This window comes from Branchiostoma lanceolatum, chromosome 18 (assembly GCF_035083965.1).
Source record: "Branchiostoma lanceolatum isolate klBraLanc5 chromosome 18, klBraLanc5.hap2, whole genome shotgun sequence".
Lineage (NCBI taxonomy): Eukaryota > Metazoa > Chordata > Leptocardii > Amphioxiformes > Branchiostomatidae > Branchiostoma > Branchiostoma lanceolatum.
The window spans coordinates 7085665-7105145 of record NC_089739.1 but is presented as its reverse complement, the minus strand read 5'-3'; the positions used below and the strand labels follow the sequence as shown (position 1 = coordinate 7105145).

Genomic DNA, 19481 nt, shown 5'->3' with positions numbered 1-19481 from the left:
TACTCTGTGGGGACCTGATGGGGCACATCACATGATCCTGCAATTATATAACAAACCAATAGGGGGCTCTGCTGGATAGTAACAACTTGGTTGCCACACATATTTCCTTTGCAGTAAACAGCCAGTTAAGAAACTATACCTGACAGGGCACATGACCCACAAGACCCTGCAGTTATACAACCAACCAATAGGGGGCTCTGCTGTATAGTCACACATGTTTCCATTGTATCTTACAGTAAACAGTCAGCGATGATCCTAGACCTGACCCGACACATCACACACATGATCCTACAAAAGCGCGACATGATGCCGGCCAATCAACCAGATCTTAACGAGAACGTCAGTGACAATGAAGAGCTCAGCGACGAAGAGGAAAAAGAGAAAGGTGAACAACTTCATCAATTTTCTTCACAAAAGTTTGTTTACAGTTAGAACCAAATACTTGTAGATACTATGGCTACACCAATTTATATTCTTGGTTCTTCGCTTTTTAAGTGAAAGTGTTGAAAAAGGACAAAATGGAAACAGAAGGCTGGAAGGAAAATTCCACTGACTATATTCACTCCTTCAAACTATGTGTTTTAAGATATGAGCCTGACCTTCAAAAATTAAAAGTGTTTTGATGTTGGTACTCCAGTTCAGCATTTGCTTTTGAAATCCAAAAAAAGCCAACTGATTAAATTTGTGTGGCTGAGAGGAATGGACATAGATATAGCTGTGCATTTGCTGTTGTGTGTAGTTGGTAGTATATTTGACATTTAAGAAATGATCTCAAATTTTGCATGCTGCTTATTAAATGGGATTAGCACCAGTGCCAGTAGAATCAGTCTCAAAACGTGCCGCATGCTTGTCTGTTGGAGAAAGTTCTGAAAATGATGATGAAGAGACAACCAACTGTGGTACGTATGTATATTGGATTATGTTAATAAATGCAGATTTCTTAATTACCATTTTGTGCTTTTTATATTCAATTTCTGTCCTATCATATCATATCAATCCTTATACACAAACTTGGCCTCTTGCATGCTTACAATATGGACAAAACAAAAAAAGCAATACAAAACCCCCAGGAAGGGCACATGGTAAACATGCTTCCTGAGGTACACATGGACATGGAAGGAGATACAAGTAGTCCTGCCTTTTACTTGGGCCTCCGTGTAGAACCCAGCACTGAGATGTGTCCAGATTTGGATAACATGTTTGATGGTGTTGAAGTTCAGCCTAACAAAGGTAGGGGGCTCTGTTTTACGCATTTCAGAGCATAAATATGCACGGTATCAGTCCTGAGGGTAAGATTACTAAGAAGAAGTCACAATGCACATTAAGTTTTGGATTCTTTGGTACCATGTATAGGAAGCCTCATGCATCAAACCTCTGCACGTAACATGCTTAAGTGAGAAGAGTAGGGGTGACCCGGTGTGCTTGGCTAAAGACTCTAAGCCATAGTGAAGCAACATTGCACCATTAATAATACTAGGTACTTGAAAAAGAATAATTTTTTCATCTCAACTGAGGATGACTGTGACCCTTTTTTAACAACAAACCCACATCTTTACTAACAAATGGAAACCTTTCTTGCTTTTCCTAACTGCTTTCCTAACACATCCATGTACTGGATAACACAAAGTGGTCCAATTCGCTGACAGACCTCTGTCTAAGGTTCAGGAGGAATCTGATGACGAGGAAAGTGGCTCAGACCCAGGTAATGTCAGGTGGTATCCACAGAACCTGCTCATTTCCAGAAGAACAGAGTTGAAAATTTGTACTTTCCTAGTCAGAGCTATCGTAGATTGGAACGAAGAGTTTCCATCAAGTACTGTAAGAGCAATCTCACTCGATAGCTTTATGTGACACTTGAAGTCAGATGTGCAAAGGTTAGGTGTGACAGGTCGTTCAGTGTAATATAACCAGCTGCTGTCGTTTCGCGTGCCTGCGAAGCTGGTGTGTCACGCCGAAGAGCAGTTAAAGGCTATATAGAGGCATATAGAGGTCAAGATGTAACTGTTTCAATACATGGTGCTATGGACAGTTGACTTTATTTTCATTGTTGTTGTTTTAGTCTGTTAAAAAATGTTCTGGGGTGTTCTACATTTTCATTTAATGTCTTGTGGAAGTTTTGATTCAAAGATCTTCATCTAAAATATAAGGTGTTATCTTTCTATAGTTATCAGCTTTTGTACAAATGCCAGAAAAGTGCAAATTAGTGCAAAAGAATCAAAATCCTGTCATGCACAGAATTTCTACTTGAACATAAAAAGAAGCTTTTGCTTGACAGATTTATCACACTGATACCAGCTGCATTATAACCTCTTGTCTAATCTACATGTATGTACTTACAGAAGAGAAAACGTCCAGTAAACCATCGTCTAGCAGTGACAGAGAAACCAGCAAACCCAACACAAAGTCAACCAAGCCGGCAAAGAAAACCAGGGCTGCTCCAAAAGCTGTGCTCCCTCCCCATCTTCTGGAGAGTCCTGAGTACAAGGATGAGAAGGGGCAGGTGGATGTGAACAAGATGATTGAAGCCATGTCAACAGAGACCATCGAGGGGTGCATCCGGTTATTGGAACAGCTGGAAGTGACAAAGACCTTATCAGAATCAGAGTAAGTGACCATCATGTACTATTTGTCAGTCTTAAGACTTTTTAAAGAGTTGTCTGTTTTTGCAGGGTCCTAATTGCTTAAGAATGAGACAGGAAAATATTAGCCTCCTTCGCAGACTTCCTATGAACTGCGGTGTTTATATTGGGGGGGGGGGGCAAGGTTCTCTAAAGGGAGTTGTGTAGCCAAGGGAGTTGTGTAGCCGAGGGACGCTGTTCATATCCAGTCTGCTTCAAGTCGGGCCCAGCAAAGGAAAGGTGATTAAGACAGCCATTCAGAGAAGCTATTAGCATGTTCGCGCAAGGGTAATTCACATGTTTGCGCAAGGGTAATTCACACGTACGCGAGGAACAATTGACTGAATGGCCCCGGCACACGCCTGGTTTGTTACGGGAGTTTACAGCTGAAGCAAAACATGAATAACACACCAGTCGGGGTCAGAAACGGAGGCTAGTTTAAAACTATCTCTTCAATCAATGTGGGCCTTTATTCTGTTGAAGGCAGCCGGACAGTTTGTCGGATTTTCAAATCTAGTCCGGAACCGGCAGAAATGGGGAGGGGGGGTATGCAAGGTTGCTGAATTAGACGATCACTTTAGAAAGCAAATACCCGCCTTAGTATGCAACATCATCTTCAGCTCCTTCGCGAAATTAGCCAAATTGAAATCAAATCGATTTGCCATGGCCAGCTACACAAAACAAGCTCTCCTTTGACGGCGGCTTTCATGGTCTGCAACAAGATCTTGTAGTGGACAAATAACCACTACCATCGTCGTCTGCTTGGCAAGAGACGGTAGTACGTGTAACAAATTGACTTTCCTTGACCTATAGCCAGGCCGACAAAACAATCTTTGCTTTCTGTGGTAAGTTGAAATGTTTTGATTTTTTGTAACCAATTGTGATCCCGGTGACCGTTAGGAAATGGCAGGGTCGGTGAATTCGGGGGCGTGACAACTCAATGCCGGGAGGAGGTGCGTGCGGTTTATTGGGGGCCACGGGACGCCGGAGTTCACAAGTCTATGTCGATAGCCCCTAAGTGTTTTTTAATTTCCCTTTGCTGGGCCCGACTTGAAGCAGACTGGATATGAACAGCGTCCCTCGGCTACACAACTGCCTTGGCTACACAACTCCCTTTAGAGAACCTTGCCCCCCCCCCCCATATAAACACCGCAGTTCATAGGAAGTCTGCGAAGGAGGCTAGGAAAATATGTGCTTAAAGGGTATTACATGTACAGTCATGTACTTTACTGCAAAGGTATTTGGTATGGGAATATCCTTTTGGAAATAGCAATTTTGCAAAGAAAGTCTGAGATCTAAACCGGTTTTAAAATTGATGACACATGTACATGTACATACCTTGTAGTATACAATCATGGACCATGTTTTGAATTAGATTATTTGAATTTTACTAAAAAGTAAGTATTTTTTTCATGTATTCTTGATAACCTCTTGAGAAATAATCTGTATGACAGTATCCTATTACATGTATGCAAAGTGATGTTGCCCCACATATCAAAGACAAAGGAACAACCAGGAATACATAGTGCATTGTATTTAGGTACAATTGTGATACATTTTAAATGATGTGTTCCATAATTACAGCACAAGCGAAGACTCCGACAGCGAGTCTGAACCCGAGATGAAGGATCCTCCCAAGAGGAAGAAGAAGAAGAAGAAACAGAAGCGGACCAAGTCGCTCTCAGCCCTTCCTGCCATGAACAATGTAGAGGACAAACAAAAACGCAACAAGACAACGGTAATCACGTCTTCTTAAAAAGTATTTTGTTGTAATAATAGATTTATAAGCTATATCCATACGCAGAGTAAAGCGCTTACCAACAAGCTTTCAACAAGTCTTCTGGTCCTTCTCAAGTTGATTTGACCCGAAGCATCACTTGACCTGAGCGGAAGCAACAGATCAAAGGTGCCCGTCAGTTAGTCTTTAAGTATTTTGTTCTTAGGTAGAGAATATGTATCTAATTTTCATGCCTCTTTGTATGTATAGAAATGGGTCTTTTTTCATCCAATCACTGAATGCAATCTAATTTTCTTAAGAAAAAATAAGTTGTTATTTCATCAAACTACAGTGAATCCAGAATGGTAGTAATTTTAGTTCTTATGATGTTGCAGTATCTATGATGAACTCCAGAGGCAGTGTTGTTTTCTAACATGACTACTGTTAACAGTTTCTAATCAAAACCAAATTTTAAAGGACAAAAAGAAGATTCCAAAGACAAAGTACCAGGACATTCCGGATCTGAGAAACTTCCAGAGGAAAACGTCGGAGCGTGAGTGTATCTACCTCGAGCCCGTCCATCTGGAAATCTACCCCAATTCACGCGTCGTCTGTAGCAGGGGGCACTCACGAATGTCGTCAAGAGAAGCTTGTGCTCACTGTCGGAAATCACATGATCATCCATTGAGGTACTGGTCACATGATCGAAAGCCAACCAAATCTCCCTACGAGCTCAACTGCTACCCGTTCAAGAAGATGAAAAAGAAAGACAGCAAATCCCAGGCCCCTGATTGGTCAGGGCAGAAAATAGACGTCTCTGATTGGTTGGATAGAAGGCCGGATACCCGGAGGCTGAGAATGACTCCGTCCACCCCCTCTCCACGTTCTCTTCTCAGTTGTGACGAGGTTCAAAACTTGAGATGTCTGGGAAGAAGACATCTTGGAGTAGTACTGAACTCTCGTCATCAAGTAAAAGGGGGAGATGTCTCCACAAAAGACCAAGATGGACTGCCTACCTCTCAAGACGGTCATGAAGACGCCTCGCAAGAAGATGCGCAAACATCTTCCAAGATCTCGTCCACAAGTGGTGAAAGTGAAAGTGCGGAGGACTCAGAATCAGGGCAGAGTTCTTCAAGTAGGAAGAAAGAAGTCAAGGTTGATCAAGACGCAGCTACTTTAATCCTGAAGAACCCTTCACAGCAAGACCAAGATGTCTACAAGGAGAAGAAGCGCCCTCGACCTTTCATCCTTGAAGGGCTACCTGTGGGTTCTCAAGAAAGATCTTCCAGGCAACCCAACGTCAGGAAAAACAACCAGTCTCCAGATGTCCCTCCTGTACCCCCTAACACTGCAGACATGCTGGCACTTTGTCCTACTCTGACAACCCAAGAACTTCTTAGTTATGAGGAATGCTTGTACCCAGCTCCCAACACAAATACCATTGATGGAAAGTTTCAAACCGAAAGTTGCAAAGATGCGAGAACATGTGCAGAGCCTTCAGTGCCTTTAGAACTGGCCAAAAAGTTGATTTGTGACGAGAAAGGTCCAGAATCAGTAACTGTTGTAAGATTGAAGGAGAACTCAAGACCTGTTTGTGGTTCAATCATAGAGTCTTCAGAGCCCTTGGATCAGACCAAGAAGTTGAATCATGACAAGAAAGGTTCAAAATCTGTTGTAAGATTGAAGAAGGATACAAAACCTGTTCGTGGTTCAGGAGCAAATAAATCAGTTGGGACACAAGCTGCAAACTTTCCTTCATCAGAAGCTGGAATGTCTGACAAACATAACCTTGCATCAACAAGGGATGAAAATCCTGTGAAGAAAGACCTTTCAGAAGATTGTTATCAACACTGGAAGGAATATGCAGGCTACGAATGGGATGCTACACCATGGCCTGAACGTGCAGCATACAAATGTGCTGCTCAAGATAGTTGCACTGAACCTGCCGCGTGCGAATGTGGGGCTACTCTCTGCGCTGGCTGTGCCGTGAGTATTAGTCATCTAATAGCTGATTGTTTATTGGCTGGTGCTAAATTTTCAAATGTGTAGATTTTGAAAGTGAGCAGCCAATAAGCAGCCATGGCTATTAGATAGCTAATAATCGGGCATAGCAATTTTTTCCTCTAGCGATTTTCAACTTTCAGACAAAGAACAAAGTTTTTGGTACGATTTGTTTGTATTGTTGTTGTCTTGAATCACGTGCATCATAATCTGATTTTGGTTGATCGACGATTGTTGAACACTGTCAAGTGGAAACGGGGCCTTAACAACAAGATTCCTGGAAATTATGGAGGTTGGGCAGAACACTAAGAGGATGACTGCCTTATCTTTTACATTTTCACTAACAGGAGCATTTTGCTCCTTTTCTTCCCGATTTCAGACCCCACCCTCCACAAATGTGAAGATCCCGAGGTACCCGCCGTTCGTGAATCGCTACGCCAACCGGAGTAACCACGGGATCCCCATCTTCTCTCAGGAGAGGCTGCAGGAGAGGGCTCAGAAGGTGGGACAGAAGGAATAATAGAGGGGGTGAAGAACGGAAAAATGAATCTGAGAGAAAGGAACAGGAAGGGATGAAGGAAAGGAGGGCATGGGTAGATATAGCAGGAGAAAATAGGAAGGGATAGACCAAAAATTAGATGAATGAGAGGAAGGAATGAAACAGCAAAGGAGGGAAGGATTAATAGAGGGGGTGAAGAATGGAAATATGAATCTGAGAGAAAGGAACAGGAAGGAAAGGAGGGCATGGGTAGATATATTAGGAGAAAACAGGAAAGAATAGACCAAAAATTTGACGAATGAGAGGAAGGAATGAAACAGCAAAGAAGAGAAGGAATAATAGAGGCAAAGGAGAATGAAAATATGAATCCAAGGAGAAGGAAAAGGAAGTAATGAAGGAAAGGAGGGAATGGGTAGATAGCAGAAGAAAACAGGAAGGGATAGAACAAAAATTAGATGAATGAGAGGAAGGAATGAAACAGCAAAGGAGGGAAGGATTAATAGAGGGGGTGAAGAACAGAAATATGAATCTGAGAGGAAGGAAAAGGAAGGGATGAAGGAAAGGAGGGCATGGGTAGATAGCAGAAGAAAACAGGAAGGGATAGACCAAAAATTAGATGAATGAGAGGAAGCATGCAAAGGAGGGAAGGAATGATAAAGGCGGAGGAGAACGGAATATGAATCTGAGAGAAAGGAAAAGGAAGGGCTGAAGGAAAAGAGGGCATGGGTAGATAGCAGAAGAAAACAGGAAGGAATAGATCAAAAATTAGATGAACGAAAGCACAGAAGGTGGGATGGAAGGAATGAAACAGGGAAGGAGAGAAGGAATAATAGAGAGAAGGAGGGAGAGAGCAGAAGAAAAAGGAAAAGGGGAAGAAGGGGTTGAAAGATAGCATGAGTATGAGAAGAAGAAAGTGGGGAGAAAGTGAAATGCTTGCTGTTTATGTCTCTTTGTTATGCATGCCTTTTCTTTAACCCTCTCCCTGCTGCCTAACTCTGTAACCAATAGGGAATTGGGTGCCAAACGGCTACTTCAGAGGGTTAAAGGTTAACCATTACCCTGTAATGTTTCTAGCTTGGCCACAGAATTTACAAACCCTAATCTTTTTGAACAGCTCTCTGGTTTTGATCTCCTTACTTCTGTTGCCTTATTTTCTGTCCATTCCATCTTCTTTAGTCCGTAGAAAAACAAAAAGCTGCCCTTAGACTGCGGAGGTTTCTGAGACAACAGTCCTCTGGTGCTTGGACATGTGTGAGTTAGTTAGTAAGTTAGCTCCAGGTGTTGATAAGGGGATAAGGATAAGATCTAATGGTGCAGGTGTAAGGGAATAAGGCTTACACTTTACACCTAACATTCAAGGTACACATATAGTAGTGCTTATCAAGGAAAGCACCCTCTGTGTTAACCATGGGGAAACAAGTTTCCACTGAATAAGATAGCTACTATGTATATTGTTACTTTCTACTCCTTTAAGTTACAGTTATTTTTCATGTTATATGTTATATTTTCATGTCAACTTGTTTCCATCTAAATGAAATTTCCCTGTCCTTGGTGCTGTAATTGCAGTGCTGTAGAGAAATGTGTCACACTGAATTTGTTTTCTTTTACCAATGAAATGTAAGATGTGTCTCTCACTTTTTTTCAAACATGTGTTGGGGGAGAAAATGCTAAACAGGATGTCCCAAATTGTTACTGATTCTTGTCCCTTTTCCCCAAACAGAGAGTTGAGGAGAAGGACAAGACCAGACAGGACGACAGACAGCAGACTGCCAATGTTTATGTGAGTTTAGTAGAAATTATAGATAAATCTGAACTTCCACTATTGTGTTGTCATTCTGGTTGTGAAATCCTCTATTACTGCTCCTACAGGTAGTTTTGGCAGTTGCAAGCGTAAGAACAGCAAGAAATGCTAGACATAGAACATTTTATCTCTAATGTATGTACATGACTTTTTGTTAATAAAGACATGTCACCTCATATATGCACATGCTGCTTAAGTTGTACCAACCAAAGTGGTACACATTTCACTGCATCTAAATAATCTCATCAGATCTAATTCAAATGGATGAATTGAACTGAAATTGCCTATACCAGAGGTTATTTTTCTCATTGTATTGAAGTTGTGTAGATGTATGAAGGTGCAGTTCTGTTTTCAATATCAGATTGCGACAGACCAAAAAGGTTAAGCAGTACTAATAACGTTCAGAATATGAATTGTGAGGCCAGCATTAGCTTCTCCCATCTCTGCAATGCTGTGATGTAATTGTGCCTCACTGTTTGTTTTCTTCAGTACACTGATGAGGACAACTACAAGCGGTTCCAGTCGTGGATGTCCATGAGTCGAGCGGTGCAGGCACAGAAACAGAAGAGCTCTCAGGACATACGCAACACCTTCAGACTGGCGCTGTCAGGGCAGCCAGATGTGTTCAAACACACTTATACACATGCAGGTGGGTGTGTTCACACTTACACACATACACACATGCACACTCTCTCAGGACATCCGTAACACCTTCAGACTGGCTCTGTCAGGGTAGCCAGATGTGTTCAAACACAGTTATACCCATGCAGGTTAGTACATGTATGTTCACACATACACACATGCACACTCTCTCAGGACATCCGTAACACCTTCAGACTGGCTCTGTCAGGGTAGCCAGATGTGTTCAAACACAGTTATACACATGCAGGTTAGTGTGTTCACACTTACACACGCACACACACACACACACACACACACACACACACACACACACACACACACACACACAGGACATCCGTAACACCTTCAGACTGGCACTGTCAGGCTAGCCAAATGTGTTCAAACACAGCTACACACATGCAGGTGGGCAAGTGGATCGTACATGCAAATAGGCTGAGGTTAAACTACATGTACATACATGCACAACACTCTGTTCACCATGATATACAGCATTGGTTAACCTGTACATTTATTTTGCATTCATTGTCCTGTGCCAAGTTAGATTACATTTTTTAAGTTAAGATCATTTCATATTTCTCAATTGTCAAAATTAAAAGAAATAGATCAAATGAATGAATAAATAAATCAATCAATCAGTGAATGTCAGGAAAAGCGAACCATGTCTAACTCTTCCTGTTGTTCCTGTAGGGTCCATGCCTCCGGTGTCCCTGCAGGCTGAACAGCTGGTGCACATCGGCCCTGAGATCAGAGCTGTGGAGCCCAGGCTGAACCAGGCTGTCTACCCCATCAACAAACCTTTCAACAACGAGGACAGGTGAGGCCTTGATTCTCAGACGTTTCGAAATTAAACTTTAAAGGAGAGAGCTGAATGGAAAATTTGAATTTGACTGTATTCACTCCGTGTGTGAAGCAATGTACAGACAGACTTACCCCTCAGACTCTGTTTTGATAGTGACCTTACAGTTCTGCAAGATTTGACAAGATGGAGGACCAACAAATTAGATTATTGTGGTCTTATTAGCAAATTTACTGACGTGACAGTCAGTTTTTTCTTTGTTGTGATAAAGTTTGAGTTGGTTATCATAGTATCACATATGATAGCTTGTGCTATGTTGTAATGTTTTTTAATGTTTTCCATACCACAGTGAGTTCAGTATAAGTAGTGATGACTCAGAGAACCAGAGGTTTAAGATCCCCATGGCCGACCTGAAGAGCCCCTACCAACGGGACATGTTCCCTCAGCAGTGGGGGGAGGGCCTAGCCGCTAGGCCACCTACCCATGGAAGAAGGTACTGCACAATTTGTCATACTAGTACCTTTTTTTTTTCAACCAGGGCGGACATGTCTCGGGCAATGAAATCTGTGCATGAGTGGATAAGTGAATTACTTGATATATTTTTCCAACTCATAGGTTGTAAGTGGATATTTGGAGCTCTGCATTGAAATTGTTTGAATTTTGTTTCTCCCCCAGGGCCGGGATGTCTCCTCGCGCTGCCCCTGACCAGAACCAGGTCATCAGGGTGCGCCTCACGACGCGGGCGGACCAGCGTCTCCCGTCCGTGGACCGTCTGGGCAGCGGGAGCTCCAGCGGGAAAGACACGGCTAAGGACAACGTGCTGTCCAGACCCGCCAGACAGGTAACATTCCAAACTTCCATTCCAACACTAGTAAGTAAGTAATTGTAGCAATAGCCTGAGGGTATTGCTTGCTTTGCATGTGGACAAATTGTAGACTTCTGGAACTTTTGATCATATACCCGATGAAGATGGTCGTGACAGTAAAAGAATTTGCTTCGAAGCCACAAAAAATGGCATGAATTGTATTGAATTAATTTTTTCTGCAAAGTCAATAGTAGGTCGGATATGAAATATGCCTCTGTTTATTGCTTTTCACATCTTATTGCTTTTCCCATTTTTTGCAGCTGCAAAAAGAAAACAAACAACCAACTAACCAACCCACTCATTATTTAAATTTCTCCTTAGACCTTAAAGAAGATGTTTGTGTTTTTGATTCCAAATATACTGAGTCCAGCGTTGCCATACATTCTAAGTACTGCTGCTATTTTTGTCTGTGGGACTGGAAGGGTTTCAAAGCAGTATGGATATATATAAGGGGGTGAAGTCTGCCATCTCTGATTGCCCTATTTTTCTCCCCTGCAGCCAGCAGTTGTCAGTCGAAACATCAAGTCTGCGCTAAGCAACGATGTTCTGCAGAGCATGGCGGAACTCACACATTCTATGTTTCCACGGCAACCTGAGGGGCTCCTCCCATCCAGAGGTCAGGGGTCAGTGGACCAGACAGAAGTGCTGTTGGAGAGATGGAAACTACGGGGGGATGCTCAGGTGGGTTGTTTGTTTGTTTGTTTATATTTATTGTTTATCGAGAAGCACGGTCTGAATGTAGTCACTATCCAATCATTTGAATACTTGTCACCTAAAAATGTAAACATATAGCAAACTTAAAAGGATTGAGAACAAGTGTTTTTCAAGATCTTTGAATTATTGTTCTTGATTGTAAATCTGAAGCAGCTACTTCCTTATACCTGATATCTCTGTGCAGATACATTGTATTACTCTAACTTATTTCAAAATTTTCTAAACTCAGATATATGAAGAATCAGGACATTTAAAGTGTTCAGTATGTACATGTATAGACTCTTGATATTGCCATTTAAACATCAGTAGTACAGTGATATGATAATGATCATGTTAAGCATTGAACAGTGTCTTCTTGTTTTCCCTCCTCTCTCAGATGCCGACCAGCCCCAGGAAGCCCAAACCACCAAGCTTTGAGCCACTCGGGGAGTAAAGAAACCCCCTCATCATGTAATGGTGCAGTCCAGCATTGCCACAAGTCCCATGTACCCTTGCCATACTTGTACATAGTCATGATATCCACTCGCACTCTACTATGTGTGTACATGTGTCAAGTACATAGTACAAGCTGTGCAATAATTTATTACAGATTTTTATGTTGCATTTTTCTTTTTTTGACACTTGTTTGTATGTAGATGCAGTCTTGCCCCTTCGTTCAAGGAATTGACACTTCACTCTGAAAAAGGAAAAATAAAAAAATAAAAAAGAAGCTGCTTATTCTAAAGCTTGTGTTAAACTCTGTGTAAAGAATTAGGAATCTGCATGATTGTACTGTCTACATCTACTTGATATATAGTTACTGTAAGTAGCTTTAGTCATGCCCTGATAGTTGACAGTTATGTAAACAGTCATCCACTATCTTTCATCAGTGACTAAGGAAAGTATTCATTCCAACAGGTCTACTTTTTCTCTTTTACCTCAGTAATTCTTCCAGTTGTAAAATTTGATAATCAAAAATGGATATATTTTTACATGTTCTTTTTTTGTGTGTGAAAAAGATTTACTTCTATATAGCTTGGATTAACTATTGTTTGTGCTTAACCTCCTCCCTGCTGCCTAACCCTGTAACCAATGCAAATTTGGTGCCAAAAGGCTACCTTAGCAGGGAGAAGGTTAAGAACATTGGAACTTGTCCATTTTGAATTTACATGATTGTACATCTTTATCAGTGACTCCACTCCATGAGAAATCAATCTATGCAATGGTTGTGTTAATGGAAAAAAAAAAAATTCAAAAACTGCATTTTTAAAGAAGGAAACCATTATACTTGGATTGTTCCCCAGTGTCTACTACATGCATCTTAACCTTCAGTCTACTAAGGTAGCCATTTTGGACCTATTGTATTGGTTATGGGTTGATCTGCAGGAAGAAGGTTGATATACTGGCTGTTAAACTAAATGCAAAAAATGTCATTTACGCCCGGTGCTTTGGCAAATTCTACCAATACACTCCAAAAAGATTTGAAATTATGTCTAACATATGTATTATGCATCACAAATTGTTAGCAGCTTTAGACATAAAATCTCACTGTCAAGAATTACAGTGATTTCTCTGTCTCTGTTTTTACCTTGTAAGGAATATCGATTATATAGCAATTCATAGAAAATGAGACATATATTTTCTAGATGAGTTTCTTTTCAGAGTGCTACAAATATATAGCTGATGTTCCCTTTGTAATATACATGTAGGTTGTACATATTGTAAAGAAATGTCCATATGTGTCTATAGTAAGGTACAAATGTAGCTACTACTGAAACAAATGCTTAGTACTCTAGTTTTGTATCTTAATGTGTTTGTGACAGATCATAACTACATTGCATAAGTACCATGTATTTGGTACACTGAGAAGTATTTGAAGACATTAAAATATTGAATCACTTCACCCATGGCTCCTAGTCTTTCCTGTGTTAGTAACTGGTTTGTCTGGATCTTAATGTGATTATCATCAATCCTTTGAGTTTAATATAGTGTGTGTGAGTGTGTCTGTGTATTTCTGTGTGCATGTGTTTGTGTTACAAATATGTCTGTATGTGCACATGTGCACGTGTGTTTGAGCTTGGGTTAAGATGAATGTTGAAAGACGTATATGTCGTTTAGAGCAGAAGATGGGGGTATATATCATAGGACTAGATCTGGATATATCCGTGATATTTGATTAGTCACGATGAGCCTCAATGTCAAGAACAAGAGCAGAAAAGACTTGAGTAAAACCCCCATAAGAGCCCATCACGGTTCCCAAGTCGCGGAATGGCCAAATCTGGGAATGAGAGACGCTTCGTTAGCGAGATACGGGCCTTTTCGAAACGGGTGCTCTAAAACGGGGGTGTGATAGGGGATGAATTTCCGCTTTTTCAATTTAAGAAAAATACAACTTTTAAACGTTTTTCGGCTTCCTTATCGTCGCACTATAGTCCTTATGGTCTCTTTTCTATTCCTAATTAACTTTATCCCCCGAAGTTGCTTCATTGTCTAGTTAGACGTAAAATATGTTTTTGAGACCAGCAGTTTGCGGTCACAGTCTTTGCAGAAGTAAACTTTTTGCTGTCTACCATACTAAAGTTCCACGACCTCATACCTTCGCCAAATGATTTTTGACTGACGTATCATGAGTGTTCCTCATTGATTATAAATCATACCAGTTGATCATCTTTTCTATCAAATAACAGAAGTTGTCCAAAGTCTTCTTGAGTTATGCTGGTCATTTTCATACGCATACACACATACAAACGCTACCCAAAACATAACCTTCTCGGCGAAGGTAATGATCACAGACTTGCCTGTCTAAATCACGCTCCTAGCGGCCGGCCCGACAATTACCGCCTTCACCCAGCAAGAGATGTGTAAATGCAGGCTAACAGTCCAGACGTACATGTACAGGAGGCTTGACCAAAACTGCTATCATTGTCATCTGCAAACGTGCTTGACAGTACGTCGTACATACCGCGACGTTATGTGTGTATCAGGTACCATAGTGAACTTAAGGTTAAAGGTCAGAAAGTTCAGGTTTGTTGACGTTAAACCCAGGTGAGTCCGCAGACGTGTGTTACCTGTGCACGTCTCAGACATTTCTCGATTCCGCGGCTTTTCGGTGCAAGTTTAGAGGACCAGGTATGCAGGTATGTATCTTGTTGTTCCGGTTATGTCAATACATCTAGAGTTATGCAATGCTAATTCAATGTCAATTGTTGTGGATGTCTTATTTTGTATGTTTAGAACGATTTATGGTTGTCCGCCTATACGTTTCAAGGATGTGCGGCGCCTTTTACTGGCTCGTTAAACAATTACTGGCTCGTTTCGTAAATGTATCATGAGGCATGGGAAGGGAGTTTGTTGCTCTTCTGCTGTTGTTGTTATTGTCCCATCATCATCTGGCCGTAAAGGTGTCACGGATGTTTCATGTTTAATTATTGTCTAATGTCAGAAGTAAATTATGTATAAAACTATGGTAAGGTGAGTTATAGTTCCTTTCTCCAGTTTCTGCAGTGCTGGTCGCCGAGCTTGTCTGGGTGAACCCAAGGCCAGAGCCGGTATCTTCCTTCTGCTTGGGGACAGGTGCAGAAGTTCAAAGAATCACAGAGCCGACATCTTCCTTCTGCTGCGGGGACCAGTGCAGAAGCTTATCGGAGTCCATTTTACAGATGTAAAAACATTGAAATACCGTATTTCTATGAACTTACAACGGTAAAGTGAATTCCCATGAGCTTCATACGGTATAAATATATCTGTCATTATCTCTTACGGAAACTTGAATATGAGTACTTTGGAAAAAAAATTCTGTAAAGAAGTATTGTAAAATCTTCATAATTTACCAGAATAATAGATATGTTCAACCTTAATGACGATCACCTGTGTTACAGATGCAAATCAACATAATTTACCCAAATGGTCTATTTTGTGTCTGGACCACAAGTGAAATATACATCCTGTGGAAGTAGTGTATCTTAAATTGGCATGAATCATAGTATACAGTGACAAGTCAGTCTGTACTAGTGTCCTAACGGAAAACTTTCATAAGTAAATCCTGTACATATCTGCATATCTAAAAAATTACAATAAGTCTGTGAGAGAATGATGTGTTAAATAAATAAATAAATAGATAAATAAATAGATATATTTTGTATCTTATTGTAAGTTGAGTTATCCGTTCTGCTGTTATTGTCAGAAATCTCGCAAGGTGGCCATGGTTTGCATGCATCTGTAATCAACTTGTGTATATTCAGTTAACTTTTGGATGTTGAAGTGTAGAAGCGTTACAAATAACAAAATATCAATATGAAATAAGGTTTGTTTCTATATCTTAAGTGATAGTGTGAATGCATATAAGCACGAGAGGGTTCGTTTCAATGTACACTTTGGACGTTGTTCCTTTGTTAGATTTCTGGCAGTAGCATTTATGACAGTAGATGTGCTTTTATTACCTTTTTTCCTGTTTATGTCTAAAGTACTGAATAAAGAATACTTTTCTTTGAACTGTTTCTTTGTTTTTGCTTAAATGTCTTTTTGTATCCTCGCGTCAGCTACTGGGCCTCCGGAGTTTGCCTACGATCAAATTGATTGATAGATGTGCTGACCAGTCTTCATAGTTTCTCAATAAGTCAATTATCATATTCATAGTAATTACACTCACCTGTGTTACAGGTGTTCATGAACATAATTTACCCAAATGGCCTTTTTGGTGTCCAAACCACGAACGAAAGATGCTTGGTCTTTAGGTAGTGTAAAGATTTGCGGGGGTGTAGGTGGGGCTGGGGAAACAAAACACGGGTTTGCAATAACAAATTAGAATTCTTGTCAATATTAAACCTTGTATTGAGGGGAGGGCAAGAAGAGTCTGGGAAATTGTGGGAAAATAAACTTATAACGACGAAATTTTACAATATTTGTCTTTTCCCAGTGTAATGCGACATCGTGTTACGTGACGTCTTGCGACACAGCCTGGCGTGGCCAGACCGGCCTAAGGGGCACCACGGAGGGCCCAAGTTTTTTGAGACACTAAGTTCCCAGACAGAGAACTAGTGATCTCCTAAGCCATAGGCCAGCTCAGCTCAGCCGTCCAAGGCTCGCACATGCCAGCCCAGTTGGGATGGCATCTTCTCCCAAAACTGGGAGGCTGTCGTTCCAAGGAACGACATAACTCGTAATTATCTTGCCTGAAGCCCAGAGTAGCTCTGTAGACTTTTCATTTGTGGTCCAACAACTGAAACGTTTGAAAAGGTACGTTTGATTCCTCCCCGATACGGGTTAATCTATATATATTTGGACATCTTTGAAATGAAGAATACATATAATGTTTTTACGTATAACAATCATGCCCGTTGTTGTCGTGCTCCGTTATATCACTTAATCAAGAGCAGACATATCCATTTGGGTAAATTATGATAATATACCTTAATGGCATGCTGGTCTTGGGTGAACTCACCTCAATTTGAGTTGGTTCTGGCGGGTTACAATGGGCCATACTTCAACCTTTTAAGTCACGGCCCGGTCTTCCATATATGACGCAAAAGAAATCCATCTTTTTAGGTAGCATCTATAGGAAAATTTCAAACTGTTTTTCCTTTATCCTGAAGGCACGAATCTTCCCTTCATCAATAGCAATACTGACTGTTTTCTACCTGTGTGCTTAGTTTTCATTCATATGGTAATGTCCCTGACGATGAAAAGTCCACTACTGCAAATAAAGTTCTGGCCACGAACTGCAAGCTTTCATCCGATCTCACACGCAAACACATACATATACAACATATACAACTCATTTACCACGATGACAATCATCTGTTGTATCAAAACCACCGGCTGCTATATATTACTAAGCTGTTTATTTGCACTTTTACCGAAATTTACCAACCGTCGTCATCACTTAGATTCTAGGTTCAGGTTTTTCTATTTCTTCTCTTATAATACTAGTGGCTTAGAACAGGCAACATCAGACCGAATAAAATAAGCTTCTGTTTTATTGCACATAGCTCATGACAGCACACACTTGTTTTACAAACAATACATGTGAAAAGAGACGTTCCAGCAAAGCTCTGTTTGTACACATTACCTTTTTACAAATTACAATTCTGAATGTTCAGTGGATCCACGGAATAAAGTGCGATTTGACAGGAAAATGTGCGTTCTGCTTGTTGTCGTGGCTTAACAAGAACATGTGATGGCAAGGTTCATAGTGTTCATGTTTCCAATAAGGCCCCAGTCAGTAAAACATACGGTATTGGTAATAACAGTACTATACTACCAATCACCAAGAAGATGGGGTGTACAGTTGTTACATTTTCTAACAGTCATGCTTTTCTGACAGTCCGTCACTCCAGCGATTATGTAATAGTTTTGGCTTCTAAAAGCATTTGATCTCTTTCGACTGTCTGTAGATGTTGGGGTGAGGGATTGTCAGAGAGGCCAGGCAGTTTTGAAACGGTTGCAATTTTCCACCCCAATATCTGCTTGGATATTAAGCCCTAGCTCAAGTCTGTATAAACTTTGTGTCATCAAAGGCTCTATGGCAAACGTTGTATAGAAGACAGTGATAGCTACCGAAGTTATCAGTCTCTTTCCATGAGTAAAAAACGACACAGAAATAGTTTATACTCCGGAAGTCGTGATCTCGACAATGCCAGGTTTTCGTCTGATCGGCGGCAGAGGAGTCATAGGTAATCCCGGCGTGCCTTGCGGCAGATTGAGCGTGGGTTTAGTCACGTGACCGTGGGGAATGTTGGGTAATCTGGTGTGGCCGTTAAAGACGGGCGAGTCTGTGGTGATGATGGGTGCGGAGTGTCTGCTGCTTCTCTCCTCAGCCTTCCGCTTCTCGTTCTCCAAACTCCGCTTGGCCTGAGCGTGTTTGGACCGCACCAGTCCGCACACTATGGTGGCTAGAGTCGTGTGGGCCCCGCTTCTCTTTAAGCCGGTCACCGGAATTCCGGATAGTCTGCTGAAGCATTTGTCCTTGCCGACCAGGAAATAAGTCCGGATGTTGTCCTCGAACCCTTTGACGTGGATGTCGCCCCTGCACTCGAACTTGAACCCCCGGGTGACCAGGATGGCGTAAGTCTCCTGCGGAACCTGAGACAGAGACAAAGTCAGATTTTGTTGGGAATTATTTATTCAGATTTACCACATTTGTGGAAGGATTGACATAACAGGTGAACTATCACCTTTTCAAGATGTCAACCCAGACCAGACTGTAAGGTTTGGACCATCGCACACCGGGGCATGCCCCTACTCTTTTTCGAAAGGTGTGGTGGGTTCTTTTACGTGCGCGGGGTGTGGCTCTCCCCAAACACGGGACATCCATTTAACGTCCTATCCAAGGGACGTTATTACTGTTCAACTTTGCTTCAAAATGATTTCTACTAACACAGATACATTTTCAGGCTGAATTCAGTACTCATCATCTGCTTGGTTTTCAGTCATTTCTATACTACTAGTATACAACTTCAGCGAGAAGATCTGAACACCCCGAGGAATTGCAAAGCAAATGGTTCATGAAGTTTAATCCCTAGAAATGAGTTGTTGTAAATGCAGAAATGTTCACGGTGATTTGATTTTGCGGTAGAGAGAAAATGGACTGTTCGCGGTGGTTTCTAGTTCGCGTTTACATAATAGTAGTGCTACAGTCACACAATGAAATGGCTTTTCGCGGTTGATTTAAGCTCGCGGTAAAGAGTTCACCGCGAAAACCGCGAACATTTCTGCATTTACAGTATCAGCCTAGAATTAAGGTTTTCAAAAATTGTCTTTTTCCGAGAACTATCGTAGAGTGGAACTTTTTGTCAAGTACATGTATTTTGGTATCCTCACTAGATAGTTTTTAATAGCGCCCAGCGTTTGA

The 19481-nt window shown here is 41.3% G+C and overlaps 2 protein-coding genes and 1 long non-coding RNA gene across 12 annotated transcripts in view; 2 read left to right on the top strand and 1 right to left on the bottom strand.

Moving 5' to 3' along the window:
* The window catches only part of LOC136423820 (uncharacterized), a 71536-nt gene extending 59224 nt beyond the window's left edge, over positions 1-12312 (top strand). For 8 of the 10 annotated variants that reach the window (XM_066412153.1, XM_066412148.1, XM_066412151.1 and 5 more), the window contains 13 exons: positions 237-385; positions 2340-2604; positions 4203-4356; positions 4813-6321; positions 6716-6838; positions 8012-8086; positions 8556-8615; positions 9126-9285; positions 9966-10092; positions 10424-10567; positions 10750-10915; positions 11438-11620; positions 12030-12312. In XM_066412153.1, coding sequence (XP_066268250.1) covers positions 237-385; positions 2340-2604; positions 4203-4356; positions 4813-6321; positions 6716-6838; positions 8012-8086; positions 8556-8615; positions 9126-9285; positions 9966-10092; positions 10424-10567; positions 10750-10915; positions 11438-11620; positions 12030-12086 — 3172 coding nt within the window. In that variant the 3' untranslated portion in view covers positions 12087-12312. The remainder of the gene's footprint in view (positions 1-236; positions 386-2339; positions 2605-4202; positions 4357-4812; positions 6322-6715; positions 6839-8011; positions 8087-8555; positions 8616-9125; positions 9286-9965; positions 10093-10423; positions 10568-10749; positions 10916-11437; positions 11621-12029) is intronic. The other 2 variants (XM_066412157.1, XM_066412152.1) reach the window with 2 other exon arrangements.
* Positions 12313-14333: 2021 nt separating this feature from the next.
* Positions 14334-16123, top strand: LOC136424337 (uncharacterized). Its single transcript, XR_010753861.1, has 2 exons — positions 14334-14769; positions 15128-16123. It is a non-coding gene; the product is annotated as an uncharacterized lncRNA (long non-coding RNA).
* A 1466-nt stretch (positions 16124-17589) lies between these two features.
* LOC136424189 (adenylate cyclase type 8-like) overlaps positions 17590-19481 on the bottom strand; it is a 49848-nt gene continuing 47956 nt past the window's right edge. Inside the window, exon 25 of the mRNA XM_066412699.1 lies at positions 17590-18712. Coding sequence (XP_066268796.1) covers positions 18236-18712 — 477 coding nt within the window. The 3' untranslated portion in view covers positions 17590-18235. The remainder of the gene's footprint in view (positions 18713-19481) is intronic.